Source organism: Hyperolius riggenbachi, chromosome 2 (assembly GCF_040937935.1).
Source record: "Hyperolius riggenbachi isolate aHypRig1 chromosome 2, aHypRig1.pri, whole genome shotgun sequence".
NCBI lineage: Eukaryota > Metazoa > Chordata > Amphibia > Anura > Hyperoliidae > Hyperolius > Hyperolius riggenbachi.
This window is the reverse complement of record NC_090647.1, coordinates 508,702,941-508,723,863: the sequence shown is the minus strand read 5'-3', so window position 1 is coordinate 508,723,863 and position 20,923 is coordinate 508,702,941. Positions and strand designations below refer to the sequence as shown.

The window sequence follows — 20,923 nt, the reverse complement described above, 5'->3', positions numbered from 1 at the left end:
GTGGGCTGGAGGAAGCCCCAGGTAAGTGCAAGTTCTGATTTTATAACCTGTTCAGGATCCCTTTAACCACCCTGGCGTTCTATTAACTGTGCCATGGTGGTGGGGCAGCAGTTTTTTTATATATTTTTTTTTAAATCATGTAGCTAGCCCACATGATGCCCCCCTCCCTGCGGCGTCCGTCCAGCCCCTCCGATCGCCGCCGGTGCATCTTCCCTTAAGGAAATCCCGTTCTGAATGGGATTTCCTTTAGGGCTACCCCTGTCGCCATGACGACGATCGCGATGATGTCATCGACGTCGTGACGTCAGACGGACTCCTGATCCACCCCTCAGCGCTGCCTGGCACTGATTGGCCAGACTGTGCAGGGGTCTCGGCGGGAGGGGGGGCGTTTCGTGGCGGGTAGCGGTGCATCGGCAGTGAGCGGCGGCGATCGTCACCAACACGCAGCAAGCAAAGTGCTTGCCGTATGAATGGTGAAGGGTAGATTGTCAATTCCTTGATGTACAAGCCCTAGCAATGTTCTCAGTTTTCAATAGTTTTTTTCATATTTGGGAAAAATTCACCACATTTGTGTGGCACATTGGCAAGATTTTTCAAATGTTAAAATCAGTCAGAAACATTGTAATTCTTGCATTGAAAGGAAATGTAAAAAATGTATGATGTGTGGCCATCTTTATTGATACTATACCAGCATAATCAGGCCTTTCTTGAACTTACAATTAAGGACGCTCATTTGAATTCTGTGGAAATTAAATTTCCTCATATTTCGATTATAAATCATTGTTCCCAATCAAAAAAACGTAAATTGGATTTTTGTGGAAATACTGCATTACCAAAACTTGGTAATCGGAAGTATTTGGCCAATCAGAGAATGCAAAAAATGTCCAAAAAAGAAAATGGACAACGTAAATCGGATTTCTGTGGAAATACTGCATTACCTCAACACTGTAAATTTAGCCCAATCCCAGAACTTGGAAACATTGGACCAATCAGAGAATGCAGAGTCAACTCGGAAGTATTTGGTGCAGAGAGAGAATTAAAAAAAATGACCTCCCCCGAAAAAAAGACTCCTCAGAAATTCTGTAATCGGCATTGGTGGAAATCAGAATGCCTGCAGAATCAGAAACTGGCATTTCCCTCATCCCTACTTACAACTCTTGCTTGTCAAACCAGCAGGCAAAAAAAAATAATAATTTGTAATATTTAAAATATTTTTAAGCTAAAATAAAACAAACACACCCCTTAAGAAGCTAGTTTAGTATTAAAGAGAAACTCCAACCTAGAATTGAACTTTATCCCAATCAGTAGCTGATACCCCCTTTTACATGAGAAATATAATGCTTTTCACAAACAGACCATCGGGGGCGCTGTATGACTGATTTTGTGCTGAAACCCCTCCCACAAGAAGCTCTGAGTACAACGGTACTCTGGGCAAACTGCCACAATGTAACAATGTTCACAGACAGGAAATAGCTGTTTACAGCTGTCTCTAACAGCCAAAACAGCTAGGAGCAGCTACATAACCTGCCCACAGTAACAATGTCACCATGTAATACATGTCAGAATGTGAATCTGGGAGAGGAAAGATTTTACAATGAGCAAACACTGACTAAATCATTTATACATAATTATGGTAAAAAATGAAGCACTTTTTTTACTACATTGTTTTCACTGGAGTTCCTCTTTAACTGTAATCAATGAATGAAAACAAAAAAAAAATGAAAAAAGAAAATATTCATTCCCTTTAAGGTCTTATATAGAGGAGAGAAGCAATACTCTCCTATCTTAGTTATCGTATAGCTGCAGACCACCTTAATACTGCTGGAAGGGCTCAATGAATTCCACAAGCTGTGAGCCTGCCGTTTAAATGGGCATTTAACTTAATTGCTGTACACAATTCAGTAACAGTGGGTGGTACCAAGTCCAAATCCCAGGGGGTGGGTCAGCAAGCAGAGAGAGTAATGCTAGTTGCCAATGTGATGGGTGGCAAGAGAGATGATCATGTCCCGTGGAGTACAGGCCCTGTCACAGCTGTGACCATTGGCACTTCTCTCCCCCTGCCGCTGTGGCTTACATTGTATTATTTTAATTAGGAGAGGTATTCACATGAAGTGTATTATGTGTTAAAATATTAATCCGTGTCTCTGTCATTTTAAGGCAGCTGATGCTGAGAAGAAAAAGCATTGAGCCAGAACCGTGCAGCAAGAGAAAAAACATATTTTTGCTTTGCAGGTCCGTTTCGGCTGTTTTATCATTTTTTAAATCCATAAACAATGCTCGAGAGACACGCTGTAACTAAGATATTTGTAACAATTGTGTTTCCATCCATCTGCTGATAGCGCATGTTATTTGGATTTAATTGCACAGCGGAATTACAGTGGAATTAAATGATTCAAGATGTCCAAACAGATCAATGTCAAGCGGTAACCAGGTGTGACTCACGCAGTCTGTGGCAAATCCCATCTGCAGGATTCTATTGTAGCATCGCGGCGGTCTGAGAGGAGGAGAGACTGGCCATCCGAACATCACTGGTGGGTTATCCCATCCAGTGCAAGTAGCCAGAGTCCTGGAATAACACAGATGGTGCAATTAGCAAATTCAGCCAGCAGGATAAACATGATTATTAAGTGCCTATAATAAGAATCACATTTTAAAATAAAGATATTTCCAAACACTTAAAGTGAACCAGAGATGAAGCACCCTCATGTATTTTACCATATATATCAGTGGGAACATTCGAGAAAACACCTACCCTGCTCTCTGTTTCATTCTTCACTGCTCAGCCTACTTCTAAACAGCCCTAATAAAATCCCAACTGAGCATTCAGTCTGGCTTTGCTCAGGAATCATTATAGTTGAGTCATTTAGTAGAGTCAGAAGGGGCAGGCTTGGGCTTGAAAAGACATCAGAGAAGACAGACTCAGCTATAATGATTCCTGAGCATAGCCAGACTGAATGCTCAGTCAGGAATTTTATCAGGCCTCATAACAAGCAGGCTGAGCAGTGAAGAATGAAACAGAGAACAGGGTAGATGTGGTAAAATACATGAGGGTGCTTCGTCTCTGGTTCACTTTAAAGAGAACTGAAAAAAAAGTCAGATACTCACTTATGGAGGGGGAAGGCTCTGGATCTCATAGACTCCTCCCAGTCCTCTCTCGGAGTTCTCGTTCTAGCGCTAGTCACCCACACTCGAATGTGCTGTCTAAATTCCACATGTTATTTTCCCCATGCATTGACAAAGGGGACCTTTACAGCCGATCGTCTATGACACAGTCAGATGTATTTTGTGGGTGTGATGGGACAATAAAAGCAATATGTGTTCCAGCAAGTCTGTGTGCGGATTCTTCCTTCTGTTTTTGAATTACTGCTTCCTTGGAATCCCACACCAGCATCCACCCCACTAAGGTGTGTGGTTCTTGTCGAATTAAATAAATTCCACAAAAAACACTCATAATGGAGTGTACCTGAGGGGGTGGAGGTTGTTGGGATGAGCCTCACTACTTACTTACAGGCTGGTGCTCCTCTGGCCCCAGGCTGTATGGGATGCATCATATTTTCCATGGACTGGGAGCATGTGGCAACATGTTTAATTCCCGCAAAGTCTCTCGCATGCATGCCAGAATGCATGCCAGGAGATGTAGTCTACTAGTCTGTATGTGAGAACATCTCTGTATTTGCATCTATGGACTACATCTCCCAGCATCCATTGCAGCACACGCAAGACACTGTTGAAAATTACAAAGCTTGGCAGATGCAGCCAGTCAATGGAGAAGATGGTGCATCCCATACAGGCCGGGGCATAACTAGAAATTACTGGGCCCCCCTGCGAATATTTGAATGGGGCCCCCCCATAGGTGCCAAATAATCGTAATGGGGCAGCGTTTCACTGTAAATTAATTGTAAAGTGGGCAGCATTTCACCAGACAATCGTAATGTGGGCCAGAAAATCATAATGTGGGCAGAGTTAACCATAAAATCGTAATGTGGGCAGCAGTCACCATAAAATCGTAATGTGGGCAGCAGTCACCAGACAATTGTAACGTGGGCAGCAGTCACCAGAAAATTGTAATGTGGACAGCATTCACCAGACAATCGTAATGTGGGCAGCGTTCACCAGAATATCGTAATGTGGGGCAGAAAATCGTAATGTGGGCAGAGTTCACCAGAAAATCGTAATGTGGGCAGCGTTCACCAGAAAATCGTAATGTGGGCAGCGTTCACCAGAAAATCGTAACGTGGACAGCATTCACCAGACAATCGCAATGTGGGCAGCAGTTACCAGAAAATCGCAATGTGGGCAGCAGACACCAGAAAATCGCAATGTGGGCAGCAGTCACCAGAAAATCGTAATCTGGGCAGGAGACACCAGAAAATCGCAATGTGGGCAGCAGACACCAGAAAATCGCAATGTGGGCAGCAGTTACCAGAAAATCGTAAGGTGGGCAGCAGTCACCAGAAAATCGCAATGTGGGCAGCAGACACCAGAAAATCGCAATGTGGGCAGCAGTCACCAGAAAATCGTAATGTGGGCAGCAGACACCAGAAAATCGCAATGTGGGCAGCAGTTACCAGAATAACGCAATGTGGGCAGCAGACACCAGAAAATTGCAATGTGGGCAGCAATCACCCAAAAATTCGTAATGTGTGCAGCAGTCACCAGAAAAAAAATGCCCCTGTAAAAACAACAATTCACTTACCTGTCAGGAGTCTCACCTGGCCTCTGGTGCGCAGCTCCTCCAGCGACGATCCTCCTGTGCACTGCAGCACATCTCCCGCGCTGAGTCTGACAGGCAGAGTGCAGGGCTACAGCAAGATGGCAAAGAAATGAACAGCGCTACTTAAAAACAGATGAGTGCTTACCTGCAAAAGAGTGCAAGCCCCACTTATGGGATAAAATACACACTGAGCATACACATGACCTGTCTACCACTTGGAGGATGTTAGTTTCCTATAACAGCTTGCATGCAACTTGTTAAGTACTTGTCCCTCCCACTGTCGAAGAAGTCTTTCCTCCATGGGAGGGGACCTAACACTAACTAAATCCTACATATGCATATGCATAGCCTGGGCGCGCTACCAAGTGAAATTGAAAATTGCGCAAAAAAGTGGGATCAGCGCATCACCAGGCCGCCTCTGAATGGCCTCTGCTCAGAGATGCGCTGAGCCCCCCCAGAAACTACAAACGCACCTTGAACCCAAACAGAGGCTCTGCATATACACCAAAGGCAAAACTGTTAAGTGGGAGCAGCTGACCAGAAATAAATTAAAACATAGCAAAGAAATGAACAGCGCTACTTAAAAACAGATGAGTGCTTACCTGCAAAAGAGTGCAAGCCCCACTTATGGGATAAAATACACACTTTGCATACACATGACCTGTCTACCACTTAAGTGATGTTAGTTTCCTATAACAGCTTGCATGCAACTTGTTAAGTACTTGTCCCTCCCACTGTCGAAGAAATCTTTCCTCCATGGGAGGGGACCTAACACTAACTAAATCCTACCTATGCATATGCATAGCCTGGGCGCGCTACCAAGTGAAATTGAAAATTGCGCAAAACAGTGGAATCAGCGCATCACCAGGCCGCCTCTGAATGGCCTCTGCTCAGAGATGCGCTGAGCCCCCCCAGAAACTACAAACATACCTTGAACCCAAACAGAGGCTCTGCATATACACCAAAGGCAAAACTGTTAAGTGGGAGCAGCTGACCAGAAATAAATTAAAACATAGCAAAGAAATGAACAGCGCTACTTAAAAACAGATGAGTGCTTACCTGCAAAAGAGTGCAAGCCCCACTTATGGGATAAAATACACACTGAGCATACACATGACCTGTCTACCACTTCGAGGATGTTAGTTTCCTATAACAGCTTGCATGCAACTTGTTACGTACTTGTCCCTCCCACTGTCGAAGAAGTCTTTCCTCCATGGGAGGGGACCTAACACTAACTAAATCCTACCTTTGCATATGCATAGCCTGGGCGCGCTACCAAGTGAAATTGAAAATTGCGCAAAAAAGTGGGATCAGCGCATCACCAGGCCGCCTCTGAATGGCCTCTGCTCAGAGATGTGCTGAGCCCCCCCAGAAACTACAAACGCACCTTGAACCCAAACAGAGGCTCTGCATATACACCAAAGGCAAAACTGTTAAGTGGGAGCAGCTGACCAGAAATAAATTAAAACATAGCAAAGAAATGAACAGCGCTACTTAAAAACAGATGAGTGCTTACCTGCAAAAGAGTGCAAGCCCCACTTATGGGATAAAATACACATGACCTGTCTACCACTTGGAGGATGTTAGTTTCCTATAACAGCTTGCATGCAACTTGTTAAGTACTTGTCCGTCCCACTGTCAAAGAAGTCTTTCCTCCATGGGAGGGGACCTAACACTAACTAAATCCTACCTATGCATATGCATAGCCTGGGCACGCTACCAAGTGAAATTGAAAATTGCGCAAAAAAAGTGGGATCAGCGCATCATCAGGCCGCCTCTGAATGGCCTCTGCTCAGAGATGCGCTGAGCCCCCCCAGAAACTACAAACGCACCTTGAGCCATCTTGCCGTAGCCCTGCTCTGCCTGCCGGAGGAATATGCAGGCTGCTGGAGCGGGGCTGCGGGGAATGAACTGGCGCAACGTCTGTTAGATGCTGCGGCCAGTTGAGCACCTTGCTGGGGGGTCCAGAATCAGGCGGGCGGCAGCGCTCCCCCCGCGCACAGTGAGCGGGCCCCAGAGCGGCCCCGGGCCCCCCTGCGGCTGATGGGGTCGCATCCCCTGTAGGTACGCTAGTGCATACAGGCCAGGAGTCAGAGGAACAGCACCAATATGTAAATAGTATGGCTCACCCCAATCTCCCCTCCCAATGGCACAGTCCATTAAGAACCTCCTTAATGTGGATCTTCATTAAAAAAAAATCCTGGTGCTCACTTTGCTTATCTTAGCACTTAAGGCCATTTAATGTTTTTTAGTTTAGTGCAGGTTGAGTTTAAAATCCTTATTTCAAATGAATAGGTAATGGCCATGTGACCTGTCTCTTCTAGTGTGCCAGGCAAGGTCTAACACTCTGTCAGTGCGGGACTTTCCCCTTCCCATATGCAGACATATAGGGACTAATTCACTAAAGATTTGGGCCACTGAACCCTACAACAATCTCATGGTCTGCTATCAAGATGAACAGAGGCGCCGGAAGAGTAAAAGCAATCTTTAATTGTAAAAAATGCTTAAAAGGCAGTGGTGGACTTACCTCCTAAAAGCAGACACTAGAAACTGTCAATTATTTAAACGCGCCTGGCGTTTACTGACCACATTACTGTTGTATGCTCCCCATTGTTTACTGCCTGAGGAAGCAGGGTTACTCCTGCGAAACGCGTTGCAACTTATCTTGGAGTATGCCAATAAATCGTATGTTTGAATAATTGACAGTTTGTAGTATCTGCTTATAGGAGGCAAGTCCACCACTGCCCTCCAAGCATGTTTAACAATTTTAAAGATTGCTTTTACTCTTCTGACACCTCTGTTCATCTTGCTAGTTTGCATCCACCCTTGGTGGAGGGGGATCTCCCCTTTTTTTTCCTATCTACAAGGTGTGACTTCTTAATCCTGAGTGAGGACAGGCTAGAATACTCCTCACCTGCCTATACAGCGGTTGCCTTGGAGGTAGCCCTGGTTTGTGAGTATAACACTTTTGTACTCTTCCATTTCTCCATATACCAGTACATACTACACTCGGTGTCTCCTTTTCTCCTCATGGTCTGCTGTGTCTGTTTCTATGGCCTAGTAAAGAGTTTGAGACACCATTACTGGTATTTGAAATGGCTGTAACAGTTAACTACATATAAAAGTGTTGATTGGGATGACTTACTATTGGAATTTCAATTTTTTCCCCAAAAATAATTTTATTATAATTCAAGGCCCAGAAGAATTGTAAAACACATAGCATCAAAATGACTGAGCAGAGCACAAATGGAAACTGATGGAAATTTCACAACTCTTGAGACAATTAAAAATAGTGTCACATAGACGATTGTCACAGGTGGTATCAGATACATCTGAAAACCATGACCAAATAAATAAAAATAGAAACATAATTACAGCTGGAAGAGATGACCAGAAAATGTATATTTGTCTGCAATACAAAGCTAGCTAGGCATGAGCACCGCCAAAATAAATGACTCCCAGGCAACATATGTCATTATCATCATCAGGGAGTATTGTTAGAACACTAATCTGCATGTTCTAAATATTATGAAATGTATTGATGCTATTTTTATGTTTCTATAAAATGATCTCATACTGTGATATTTGACCACCTATATTTTAGCACAACGAACGTAGGAGGGGTCATAGCTTTGGGAGTTAAGCTTTATCATTTCTGTTTTAAAACTATCAGTTTTAGACCATGTTTTAATTTTCTAACAAGCCACAAAAAAAACTTGCTTTAGGGCTACATGGGCCACAAAAATCAGCAGTGATGATTCATGGGAGACATCATCCGCTCGCACCAACCTGAATTATCACAAATATCTTCTGTTTTAAAGCGGTGTAAAACCCTGACATAATATTCAATAAAAATATGTTTTCCTACTTTTTATATGCCATATGGTTATCATATTTGCATTTGTGCATAAGTATTATTATTCATTTACAAATGATACGTTCCCAAAGTACACTTTTTTTGCTCTGAAAGCTGACTTTGTATTTTATTTATAACTGCTTTATTCATGTTCTAACGTAAGCAAAAATGCTTTCTGATTGCCTGACTTTGTTCAGCAGAGCCTGGAGTGACAGAGAATTGTTTATTTACATTCCTCACTTGATACAAGTAAACACAAGATAACATTATCTTCAGTTCAGATGTGTCCTGTCCAGCTTTGCAGGCAGGGAAGCTTCTAGGGCTACAAAGAACCAAAAAGCCCTCTTACTAAAATGTTAAAGAGAACCTGAGGTGTGTTTAAAGAATGTTATCTGCATACACAGGCTGGATCTGCCTATACAGCCCAGCCTCTGTTGCTATCCCAAACCCCACTAAGGTCCCTCATAAATCACAGCCGTGCTGTGAGGCTGTGTTTACATCTGTAGTGTCAGTCTCAGCTGCTCCCCCGCCTCCTGCATAGCTCCGGTCCCTGCCCCCGTCCCTTCCCTCCAATCAGCAGGGAAGGAAGGGATGCAGGCGGGGACTGGAGTTCTGCAGGAGGCGGGGAGAGCAGCAGACTGACACTATAGAGATAAACACAGCCAGCTCTGACGAGCTGTTTGTCAGCAGCGTGGCTGTGATTTATGAGGGATTGCAGAGTGCAGGGGGACCTTAGGGGGGTTTGGGATAGCAACAGAGGCTGGGCTGTATAGGCAGATCCAGCCTCTGTATGCAGATAATATTCTTCAAACCCACCTCGGGTTCTCTTTAAGCAAAACAAAAGATTGCTTTCTTAAAGCGGAATGAAACCCAGCATTTCTTCTTTGCTCTAATAGATTATTTACAGCATAACCCCAATGAGTTCTGGTTCACCATGAGCTTGCTGGGTAGTCTGTTACTCTGGGTGTTTCAAGTCCTACTCCATAGAGTCTCATTAATCCATGCCGTGCACTGATAAGGATCGACCAATCCAAAACGGTCTGTATGCATGTTGGACTATTGTGGCTCTGTACAATTACCAAGCTGACCAGTGGCGGACACAGCCAGCAGTGGGCCCCTGTGCAAAATTGTAATTGTGGGCCCCCTACGCGTGCCGCGGCAAAATATGGGCGTGGCTACAAAAAATAGTGGATAGAACCTGCGGCGCATAGCGCCGCGGCAAAAAATGGGCGTGGCAATGACCGGATGAGGGCGGAGCTAACTGTAACTTAAAGCGAACCCGGGGTGAGGGTTTATTTACTTTTAAACAATACTAGTTGCCTGGCGGCCCTGCTGATCTATTTGGCTGCAGTAATAAACTGAATTACACCAGCAACAAGCATGCAGCTAATCTTCTCAGTTCTGACAATATTGTCAGAAACCCCTGACCTGCTGCATGCTTGTTCAGGGTCTATGGTTGAAAGAATAAGAGGCAGAGGACCAGCACGGCAGCCAGGCAACTGGTATTGCTTAAAAGGAGAGAAATATGTCAGCCTCAATATTATTCTCACCTCAGGTTCCCTTGAAAAGTGCAACGCAAAGACAGTGGGCCCAAGTTTTGGTGACCCTTTCCCCAGAAAATTCACATAATTGTGCAGGTTTTCTCAAGAAAATACACATATATGCCCAGAAAATACGTGCAATCATGTCGGCAGATATGCCCAGAAAATACGTGCAATCATGTCGGCAGATATGCCCAGAAAATACGTGCAATCAAGTCGGCAGATATGCCCAGAAAATACATGCAATCAAGTCGGCAGATATGCCCAGAAAATACGTGCAAACAAGTCGGCAGATATGCCCAGAAAATACATGCAATCAAGTCGGCAGATATGCCCAGAAAATACGTGCAAACAAGTCGGCAGATATGCCCAGAAAATACGTGCAATCATGTCGGCAGATATGCCCAGAAAATACATGCAATCATGTGGCAGACCTGCCCAGAACATACACCTGCTAATATAAATAAAACAAAAACATTTACTCACCTGCAGCAGCAGACCTCCTGTCCCAGCCTCCATCCGGCGCGCAGCTCCCATGGGTGGTTGGGTGGATAGGTAGCCTAGTGGGTGGGTTAGTGGGTGGGTGAGTGGGTGGGTGGGTGGGTAGGTAGGTATCCTGGTGGGTGGGTGGGTAACTAGGTAGGTAGGTAGGTAGCCCGGTGGGTGGGTAGGTAGGTAGCCTGGTGGGTGGGTTGGTAACTAGCCCGGTAGGTAGCCGGGTGGGTGGTTAGGTAGGTAGCCTGGTGGGTGGGTAGGTAGGTAGCCTGGTGGGTGGGTTGGTAACTAGCCCGGTAGGTAGCCGGGTGGGTGGTTAGGTAGGTAGCCGGGTGGGTGGTTAGGTAGGTAGCCTGGTGGGTGGGTGGTTAGGTAGGTAGCCTGGTGGGTGGGTGGGTGGTTAGGTAGGTAGCCTGGTGGGTGGGTAGGTAGCCTGGTGGGTGGGTTGGTAACTAGCCCGGTAGGTAGCCGGGTGGGTGGTTAGGTAGGTAGCCTGGTGGGTGGGTTGGTAACTAGCCCGGTAGGTAGCCGGGTGGGTGGTTAGGTAGGTAGCCGGGTGGGTGGTTAGGTAGGTAGCCGGGTGGGTGGTTAGGTAGGTAGCCTGGTGGGTGGGTGGGTAGCCTGGTGGGTGGGTAGGTAGCCTGGTGGGTGGGTTGGTAACTAGCCCGGTAGGTAGCCGGGTGGGTGGTTAGGTAGGTAGCCGGGTGGGTAGGTAGGTAGGAAGCCTGGTGGGTGGGTAGCCGGGTGGGTGGGTAGGTAGGTAGCCGGGTGGGTGGTTAGGTAGGTAGCCGGGTGGGTAGGTAGGAAGCCTGGTGGGTGGGTAGGTAGCCTGGTTAGGTAGGTAGCCTGGTGGGTGGGTAGGTAGCCTGGTGGGTGGGTTGGTAACTAGCCCGGTAGGTAGCCGGGTGGGTGGTTAGGTAGGTAGCCGGGTGGGTGGTTAGGTAGGTAGCCGGGTGGGTAGGTAGGTAGGTAGCCGGGTGGGTAGGTAGCCGGGTGGGTAGGTAGCCGGGTGGGTGGTTAGGTAGGAAGCCTGGTGGGTGGGTAGGTAGCCGGGTGGGTGGTTAGGTAGTTAGGTGGGTGGTTAGGTAGGAAGCCTGGTGGGTGGGTAGGTAGCCGGGTGGGTAGGTAGGTAGGAAGCCTGGTGGGTGGTTAGGTAGTCGGGTGGGTAGGTAGGAAGCCTGGTGGGTGGGTAGGTAGGTAGCCGGGTGGGTAGGTGGTTAGGTAGCCGGGTGGGTAGCTATCCGGGTGGGGGGCCCGACTCCTATCCTCCCTCCCTCCCTTCCTTCCTCACCTCGGGGGGCCCCCTCCCGATATGCGCGGCGGGAGAGCGAGCGGCAAATGCAGGAAGTCTTCAGGGCTCTCCAGGCATCCGCTAGAGGCCCAGCCGCTGAGTCTCCAATATGTCTCCAACTGGAGACATATTGGAGACTAAGCGGCTGGGCCTCTAGCGGATGCCTGGAGAGCCCTGAAGACTTCCTGCATTTGCCGCTCGCTCGCTCGCTCTCCCGCCGCGCATATCGGGAGGGGGGCCCCCCGAGGTGAGGGAGGGAGGGAGGATAGGAATCGGGGGGCCCCCCGGGGAATAAAATAATTAAAAAAAAAAAAAAAATACTTAATGGGCCCCTGAAGAAAACGGAACTTCAGGGGCCCTCGTGCGGCGGCACGGCCTGCACGGCCGTATGTCCGCCACTGAAGCTGACACAGTCTTGCATTCCAGTGGTTCTGGCCTCGAGGTGTGGATAGCTTACAGGGACAAAAAAAGGAAAGTTTGCATATTCAGCAGTGATGCATCGTAAGAGACTTCATATACTCACTCCAACCTGAATTATTGCAAATACCTTCTGTTTTAAGAAGGAAAATTTTTGTTTTGGTTTAGTAGTGTCTGAATCACACACCTGAAATAAGCATGCAGCTAACCTTGTCAGCTTTTTGTCAGAAACATCTGATTTGCATGCTTGTTAAAGGTCTACGGCTAAATGTATTTGAGGCAGAGCATTCGCAGGACAGCAAGGTCAATGTCCAAAGTTTAAAAGGAAACAAATATGGCAGCGTGCATATACCTCTCACATCAGTTGTCCTTTAATAATTTGGGTAGAAGATCAGGGGTCAAATATCTGTCCTGCTACATGAGTATCCATTGTCGGTTAGATAGTTTATATTACCTATTTGAAATAAATATTTTTGAGTAAAATGTACGTGGAGGATAAAATGGATGGATAAAAATGTATTTTGTGATGGAAATGAAGATAAAGAGAAGAATATATCAGAAAATTCTTGTAGATCTATACCACCAATTTTAGAGAATCAGACAGTTAACACTTAAAGATATTTAGAATTGATTTTAGCTTGATCAAACAGTCATATAGTGTTCAAACTATATGGCAACTTAATCCTATATAATTAAAATCCCTGTCCCTGCATCTTCCTGTGTCTCTGTGTCTGTAATGCTTGCCTGGCATGCATACATGGCATGCAGATGGACTTCGGACACCAGTGGGAGACAAGTGCGCATGGCCGTGCACGTGCAAGGATTGCATCTGTTGGGGGGGTTGGCCATGGCCTAGTGCCCGTTTTTTAATGGGCGGGCCTATTTACTAGTTTAAATATAACAAGGCAAGACTGGATAAAGTTGTTTTGCTTTGCAGAGACAAATATGTATAGAAAACCCCAAAAAGAGCCCCAAAGTTGCACTTCATTTGTTGGGCCCACTGCTAGAGCTTTTTCTAAATGCCTGTCATTTTAAAAGCTTTTGCTAATGTAATGCTATGTGTGTGTTCTCACACTGACCACTTTAGTCCTCCTCCTGCTGCCGCTGAGTTTCACCTCCAGGGACCACGGATGCATGTAATTTTTTGGGCAGCATTATCATGCTGTGGTACCACCAGTAAGGTGTCATCTGACTGCTTAGTCCTCCTCCTGCTGCTGCTGATGTTCTATTTCACTACTAAAGTCTGCATTCCCACCGCCAGCGGCCACGGACAACTTTTCTGCCATGTCATTTCTATTGCTGCAAGCAGAAAAAAAAAACATTTATAAAGACCTCTCTGGATGTTTTTGTAGCGCCAGCCACTCATCATCCTCCAGTGGTACCACCACCGCCAAGTACCACAATTCCTCCGGCAAGGAGGCAGCGCAGGAATTTTTTTTTTTTTTTTTTAAATCATGTAGCGGGCCTAGGGCTCGCTACATGATAGCCGCTGAGCGGCGGCATCCCCCCACCCACTCCGATCGCCTTTGGCGCGGCGGATTGCGGCGGATCAGCGGCGAGCGGAAGTTACAAGCAGCTAGCAAAGTGCTAGCTGCTTGTAACAAAAAAAAATTATGCAAATCGGCCCAGCGGGGCCTGAGAAATCCTCCAGCGCAGGTTACCCCGAACTGAGTTCGGGATAACCGGCAAGGAGGTTAAAGAAAACCTGTACTGAAAATTAAAAGTCAAAATAAGCATACACAAGTCATACTTACCTTCCATGCAGTCTACTCCTCAGTGTCTTTTTCCTGTCCCGCATCCTGTTTGTTCACTGTGATCAAGGGAATTTTCCGTCCTCCATTTTGAAAATGGCCATTACCCATAACAGCTTTCTGGTCAGCACAGAGTTAAACTGTAACATCGCCCACTTGAACCATAGGGAAACATGGACATTACCTGGTACATCAGTTTTCCTCTCAGCTATAACTGACAGCAACTGATATTTTACTGACAGCAATTGATATATTTCAGATCTGACAAAATATTGTCAGAACTGGAATTGATTATTGTCAGAAGAAAATGGTGAGCTTCTGAGAGGAACTGATGGCAAGGTAACTATGAAATGTCCATTTGAAGTTACCTCATGTGTTTATTTTAAATATTTTTACTCAGTACAGGTTCTCTTTCAAATGTATTTCCCTGTTTAAAACCAATTATTACCAATTAATAGCCGCATTTAAAGTGATTTAATTTTAATATCCATTTTCTCAAAAAGTAAAAGTTATTTTGGGATTTTTTTTGTTTAAGTTGTAGCCCCTTATCACCTTTATAATCCATGCAATTTGGGGGATTGTAGCATGTATGGCTGCCTTGCTATTAGCTAAAACGATTTTTCGTGATTATGGTAGTGAATTTCTGTGATTGCCTCATTCACGGGAATTATCCGGGTCGAATTCATGAGTCAGTTTCAAATACGGAAATTAATCACGGAATTTCCGGATTTTTTTTAAGCACGGCCAAATAGGTCGAATCTGTGATTGGGGGTATCCGAGCACCACTGGTGACATGCTGCCAGAGTTCATTAGAACTCAGCACGGTGGCGTAGTGGTTAGCTCTCTCGCCTTGCAGCGCTGGGTCTCTGGTTCGAATCCCAGCCAGGGCACTATCTGCAAAGAGTTTGTATGTTCTCTCAGTGTCTGCGTGGGTTTCCTCCAGGCACTCTGGTTTCATCCCACATTCCAAAAACATACGGATAAGTTAATTGGCTCCCCCTAAAATTGGCCCTAGACTACAGTACTTACACTACATAATATAGACATATGGCAATGGTAGGGATTAGATTGTGTGCTCCTTTGAGGGACAGTTAGTGACAAGATATATATATACATTGTACAGTGCTGCATAATATGTCGGCGCTATATAAATACTAAATAATAATAAACACTGAGGAAGTCTTTTTTACATTTCAAAGGGGGTACATCTGTGTGACATCATGTCAGATTGAGTCTACAGAATCATATATAAGTCGGTATGTAATTCAAAACTTCTTATTCTACGGTTCTGATCCAGTTCTGTATAATGCCTGAAGAAGAAACGTAACGTTTCGAAAGCTTGCAATAAGCCATGTACAGTTGGTCATTAAAGGTTTCACCAAAATCAAAGTTTGTTGGTCTGATGTCTGCATTTCTGCTCAACGACTAACACCGGAGCACACTTCACTTATGTTGTGGAGTAACTCCCAAGAAGATGATTTCATTTCAGAAGTGACTGAGCAAAGATACTGCACCTGTACTAGTCCTGATCCTACCTAGTCAGTTGTGAAAACCCTGCCAGGCCTTATTTTCTTGTATCCTGCGTGAACCTTATGTGACTCCTGCTGACCCTGACCCTTCCTGCAACTTTTCTAAACCTGAACTATGTTTTCCTCATGTGTGTCTTGTACCTGTGCTGGCCCCACCAGCTTAGTCATCTCACTTATCACTAGAAGATTTACCTCTGTACAACTCTTTGGGGCACTGGGGTAGGGTTCACTATGTAGCTGCAATTGTGTGAGCTCCCTTAATTGGCTTGTAAAACCTCTTATGTAATTTGTAAGTTGTAACCCGTGTATCTCTTGGATTTTGGCAGATTTACCTGTGAACTGTTTCCAGTTTTAAATCTACAATTTAAAGGAAACCAGAGATCAGATGTAATAAAAGTTTGATACATATCTGGGTCTTCCTCCAGCCCCATGTGCACGGATCGCTCCCACACCACCGTGCTCAGCCTTCTGTATCACTGTTATCGAGTCTCGTAACTTCGGCCAGTCACGGCCAGTCTAATGGAAGTGAAGTGCGCTCTCTACGTATCTCTCAAGCAGCCGCCGGAGAGAAACGTGGAGAGTGCATTTCTCTTGCGCAGACTGGCCGTGACTGTCTGAAGTTATGGGACCCGGTACCGGAGCAGGAGAAGGACGGCGGCGTGGGAGCGATCCGTGCGCATGGGGCTGGAGAAAGCCCTAGGTATGTATCAAACTTTTATTACATCTGATCTCTGGTACACTTTAAAGAGGAACTGGAACCAAGGACTGAACTTCATCCCAATCAGCAGCTTATACCCCCTTTCCCATGAGAAATCTTTTCCTTTTCTCAAATAGATCACCAGGGGGTCTATGTGGCTGATATTGTGGTGAAACCCCTCGCATAGTGTGATGTCAGAGCCTAGGTCCTGTCATCACACTGTGGTAGCCTTGTTGCATTGTAGGAAATAACAGCTGTTTCCAACTGCCAAGCAACTGGTATCTCCCTCTGTGCATATATATATATATATATATATATATATATATATATATATATATATATATATATATATATATATATATATATATATATATATATACAGTGGCTTGCAAAAGTATTCGGCCCCCTTGAAGTTTTCCACATTTTGTCATATTACTGCCACAAACATGAATCAATTTTATTGGAATTCCACATGAAAGACCAACACAAAGTGGTGTACACATAAGAAGTGGAATGAAAATCATACATGATTTCAAACATTTTTTACAAATAAATAACTGCAAAGTGGTGTGTGCATAATTATTCGGCCCCCTTTGATCTGAGTGCAGTCAGTTGCCTATAGACATTGCCTGGTGAGTGCTAATGACTAAATAGAGTGCACCTGTGTGTAATCTAATGTCAGTACAAATACAGCTGCTCTGTGAGGGCCTCAGAGGTTGTCTAAGAATATTGGGAGCAACAACACCGTGAAGTCCAAAAAACACACAAGACAGGTCAGGGATAAAGTTATTGAGAAATTTAAAGCAGGCTTGGGCTACAAAAAGATTTCCAAAGCCTTGAACATCCCATGGAGCACTGTTCAAGCGATTATTCAGAAATGGAAGGAGTATGGCACAACTGTACACCTACCAAGACAAGGCCATCCACCTAAACTCACAGGCCGAACAAGGAGAGAGCTGATCAGAAATGCAGTCAAGAGGCCCATGGTGACTCTGGACGAGCTGCAGAGATCTACAGCTCAGGTGGGAGACTCTGTCCATAGGACAACTATTAGTCATGCACTGCACAAAGTTGGCCTTTATGGAAGAGCGGCAAGAAGAAAGGCATTGTTTACAGAAAGCATAAGAAGTCCCGTTTGCAGTTTGCCACAAGCTATGTGGGGGACTCAGCAACCATGTGGAAGAAGGTGCTCTGGTCAGATGAGACCAAAATGGAACTTTTTGGCCAAAATGCAAAACGCTATGTGTGGCAGAAAACTAACACTGCACATCACTCTGAACACACCATCCCCACTGTCAAATATGGTGGTGGCTGCATCATGCTCGAGGGATGCATCTCTTCAGCAGGGACAGGGAAGCTGGTCAGAGTTAATGGGAAGATGGATGGAGCCAGATACAGAGCAAACTTGGAAGAAAACCTCATGGAGTCTGCAAAAGACTTGAGACTGGGGCGGAGGTTCACCTTCCAGCAGGACAACGACCCTAAACATAAAGCCAGGGCAATAATGGAATGGTTTAAAACAAAACATATCTATGTGTTAGAATGGCCTAGTCAAAGTCCAGATCTAAATCCAATCGAGAATCTGTGGCAAGATCTGATAACTGCTGTTCACAAACGCTCTAATATGACTGAGCTGGAGCTGTTTTGCAAAGAAAAATGGGCAAGGATTTCAGTCTCTAGATGTGCAAAGCTGGTAGAGACATACCCTAAAAGACTGGCAGCTGTAATTGCAGCAAAAGGTGGTTCTACAAAGTATTGACTCAGGGGGCCGAATAATTACGCACACCCCACTTTGCAGTTATTGATTTGTAAAAAATGTTTGGTATGATGTATGATTTTCGATCCACTTCTCACATGTACACCACTTTGTATTGGTCTTTAACGTGGAATTCCAATAAAATTGATGCATGTTTGTGGCAGTAATGTGACAAAATGTGGGAAACTTCAAGGGGGCCGAATACTTTTGCAAGCCACTGTATATATTTAAAAAAAACAACCTTTTAGCCTATAGCAATCGCATTGTTAGTGGTTGTGGTTATAGATAATGGCAGTTGGTTCTGTCTGTTTTTTTTTACATGTCTGCCAGTAGTAAAGATGATTACGTGCAGACTGATTGTGGATGAAACAATAAGTAAAACTTACATGGTGAATATGAATACCAAACAAACGTGCACACATTCCCTATCTGTCCCAGGGAGGACAGTAAGGATATGAGCTCCTATTCCTTAGATTAGGGTTTGAGGCACTGAATGCATGCATGTTTGTGCTATGCATGTTACAGGGCCAGAGTTAGGACACATACGAAACTAGGCTACCTCCACCCAGTGTATGTGACTACGCAAGAGACTTTATTCTTCTAATGAAGATCCCAGCTTTTAACCTCCTGGGCGTTTCAATTCTCCCCTAATTTCTGCCCAAAAAAGTCTATGGAATTTTCCATTGAATTTTTTTTTTAATATTTCAGGCCTGTAACTTACCAAATCATTAGCAAACAAGGTTCTAGTGCTTATCCTAAGCATAATAAAATAATAAAACATGAAAATCATGGCAAAAAAAACATTTAATAGTAACAATACGTAAACAAAACATCTTAATTCAGATCAAGCAGCAGTTGCAGCACAAAAAGTATTGAAACATCAATACACTTCCTGAGTATGAAATATTTTAAAGCAAGGGACAGCACAAAGTCCTACATCACATTCAGGGCAGTAAAAGCGCGTCTCCTTGCGCACCTTTTTTCCATTCGGCCCCCTCTTAGAGCAGCACACCACGCACATGCGGGTAGGTGTTGCTTTGCGCTCAGTGGGTGGCACATGCTCTACAAAATGACGTCCTGTTAGTCGCACTGGATTTACGACATAGGAGGCACGACGTCCTGGTCTATTCGCCTCAGATTGTGGTTGCTGATGTTGTAAGCAGATTTCCTCACAAACCTTCAAAATGTAGTCAAAGTGAGGAAGAGGCCTGTCATTTTGTTTCTTGTAGAGGACATAAGAATTCCAAAGACACTGCTCCACCAGATGTCTAAAGATTTTCTTGTAATATTTGCGCTGCTGTTTGCGCACAACGGGGTAGAATGTTATGCACTGGTCAGCACGGTCCACCCCACCCATTGTCTGATTATAATCCAGAATGACCTGGGGTTTCTGGATTGTCTTCCCAGCACGATTCTTGGCTGCAGCAGTGTCAGTGTTATGGACTGTTGACAAAACGGAAACATCTTTCTTGTCCTTCCAGCGGAGGGCCATCAGTTTACCCTTCTGCCATGCCACAATTTCCCCTGGCTTCAGCTTCTGAGCAGAAAAGGCTGATGGCAGATTGCGACGGTTAGGCCGGACAGTGCCATATGAATCAGTCTTGTGTCTGATGAGGTGTTCATATAGTTCAGGGGAGGTGTAGTAATTATCTGTGGTCAGGCAATATCCCTGACCAAGAAGCGGTGAAATGAGAGAGAGGACAGAGGCAAATGCAAGGCCAAACTGGCTGTAGCTGGGGTCGAATTGTGTGCCTTTGCCAGTGTATATAATGGCATTCCAAATATATCCGGAATTAGATTCGCACAATAGGAACGATTTTATCCCAAATCTGGCACGCTTGGAAGAGATATACTGTTTCCAGGCAAGTCTCCCTTTATACGCCATTAGGCTTTCATCCACGCTAACGTCTTTTTCTGGAACATACACGGACTGAAATTTGCGTATGACCATTTGAAATAGGTCGTAGATCTTCCACAGTTTGGGGGCAGGATGGGTGGCCTCATCAAAGGTCTCATTATTCATGAAATGCAGGTTTTTCATGATGAGGCTAAATCTGTTTTCTGACATGACAGTCCCAAAAAAAGGTGTAGCAATCAGTCGGTTGGTGCTCCAATATGATGTCTGGCGGGGTTTCCCCACAACCCCCTGGAGGATGAGGATGGCCAGGAATAGCCATATCTCATCCTGGGTGACTGGTTCCCACCTTTTTCCCCTAGCAAACCTCCTGAATGGACCAGGCTGCTGTTCCGCATAGCGGTTGGTCTCCTCCACTATAATTTGGATTACGGCCTCGTCCAAAAAAAGTTTCAAATAGGCCAGGGGGTTAGGATCACAGGGAACTTTTTGGCCGGGTTCGCCTGTAAAGGGGAATCGTGGGGGGGCAGGATTATTCTGGGTAGTGTCTTTAGCGATCCATGTGCGGATGCTCTCGACCTCTTCGGTGAAGTCATCGCTGTCAGACTCTGAGTCAGACGATGACATGTTCGCCACATAGCTGTCACTTGAGTCTGAGAAAAACATCTGCTCATCCTCGCTGTCCTCAAACTCCTGCATCAGGGTTCGCGGGGAGAGGCGTCTACGGGAGCTGGAAGCCATAGCAGGGCAGGTGGCAGAAAAAACGTGGTCGTTATTCGGAGCAAGGGTCAAATCCAGGCAGCAATCAAAGCGTCGTCGTTATCCAAAAGCAAGGGTCAAATCCAGGCGGCAATCAAATCAAAGCGTCGTCGTTATCCAAAAGCAAGGGTCAAATCCAGGCGGCAATCAATAGAATAGTCGATAGTCCAAAGCAGAAAATCAGCAGAAATATATCAGTGCAAGTGTCAGCAATCTCAAATAGCAAATGGTGTTTTTTTTTTTCTTTTGTCTTTAGGTTTCA

The 20,923-nt window shown here is 45.2% G+C and overlaps 1 protein-coding gene across 1 annotated transcript; it reads right to left on the bottom strand.

Moving 5' to 3' along the window:
* Positions 1 to 18,927: 18,927 nt before the first annotated feature.
* LOC137545258 (piggyBac transposable element-derived protein 4-like) lies at positions 18,928 to 20,643 on the bottom strand. The gene has a single exon (XM_068266377.1). The coding sequence runs from the start codon at positions 20,641 to 20,643 to the stop codon at positions 18,928 to 18,930; it is 1,716 nt and encodes a 571-aa protein (XP_068122478.1).
* Between the last annotated feature and the right edge of the window lie 280 nt (positions 20,644 to 20,923).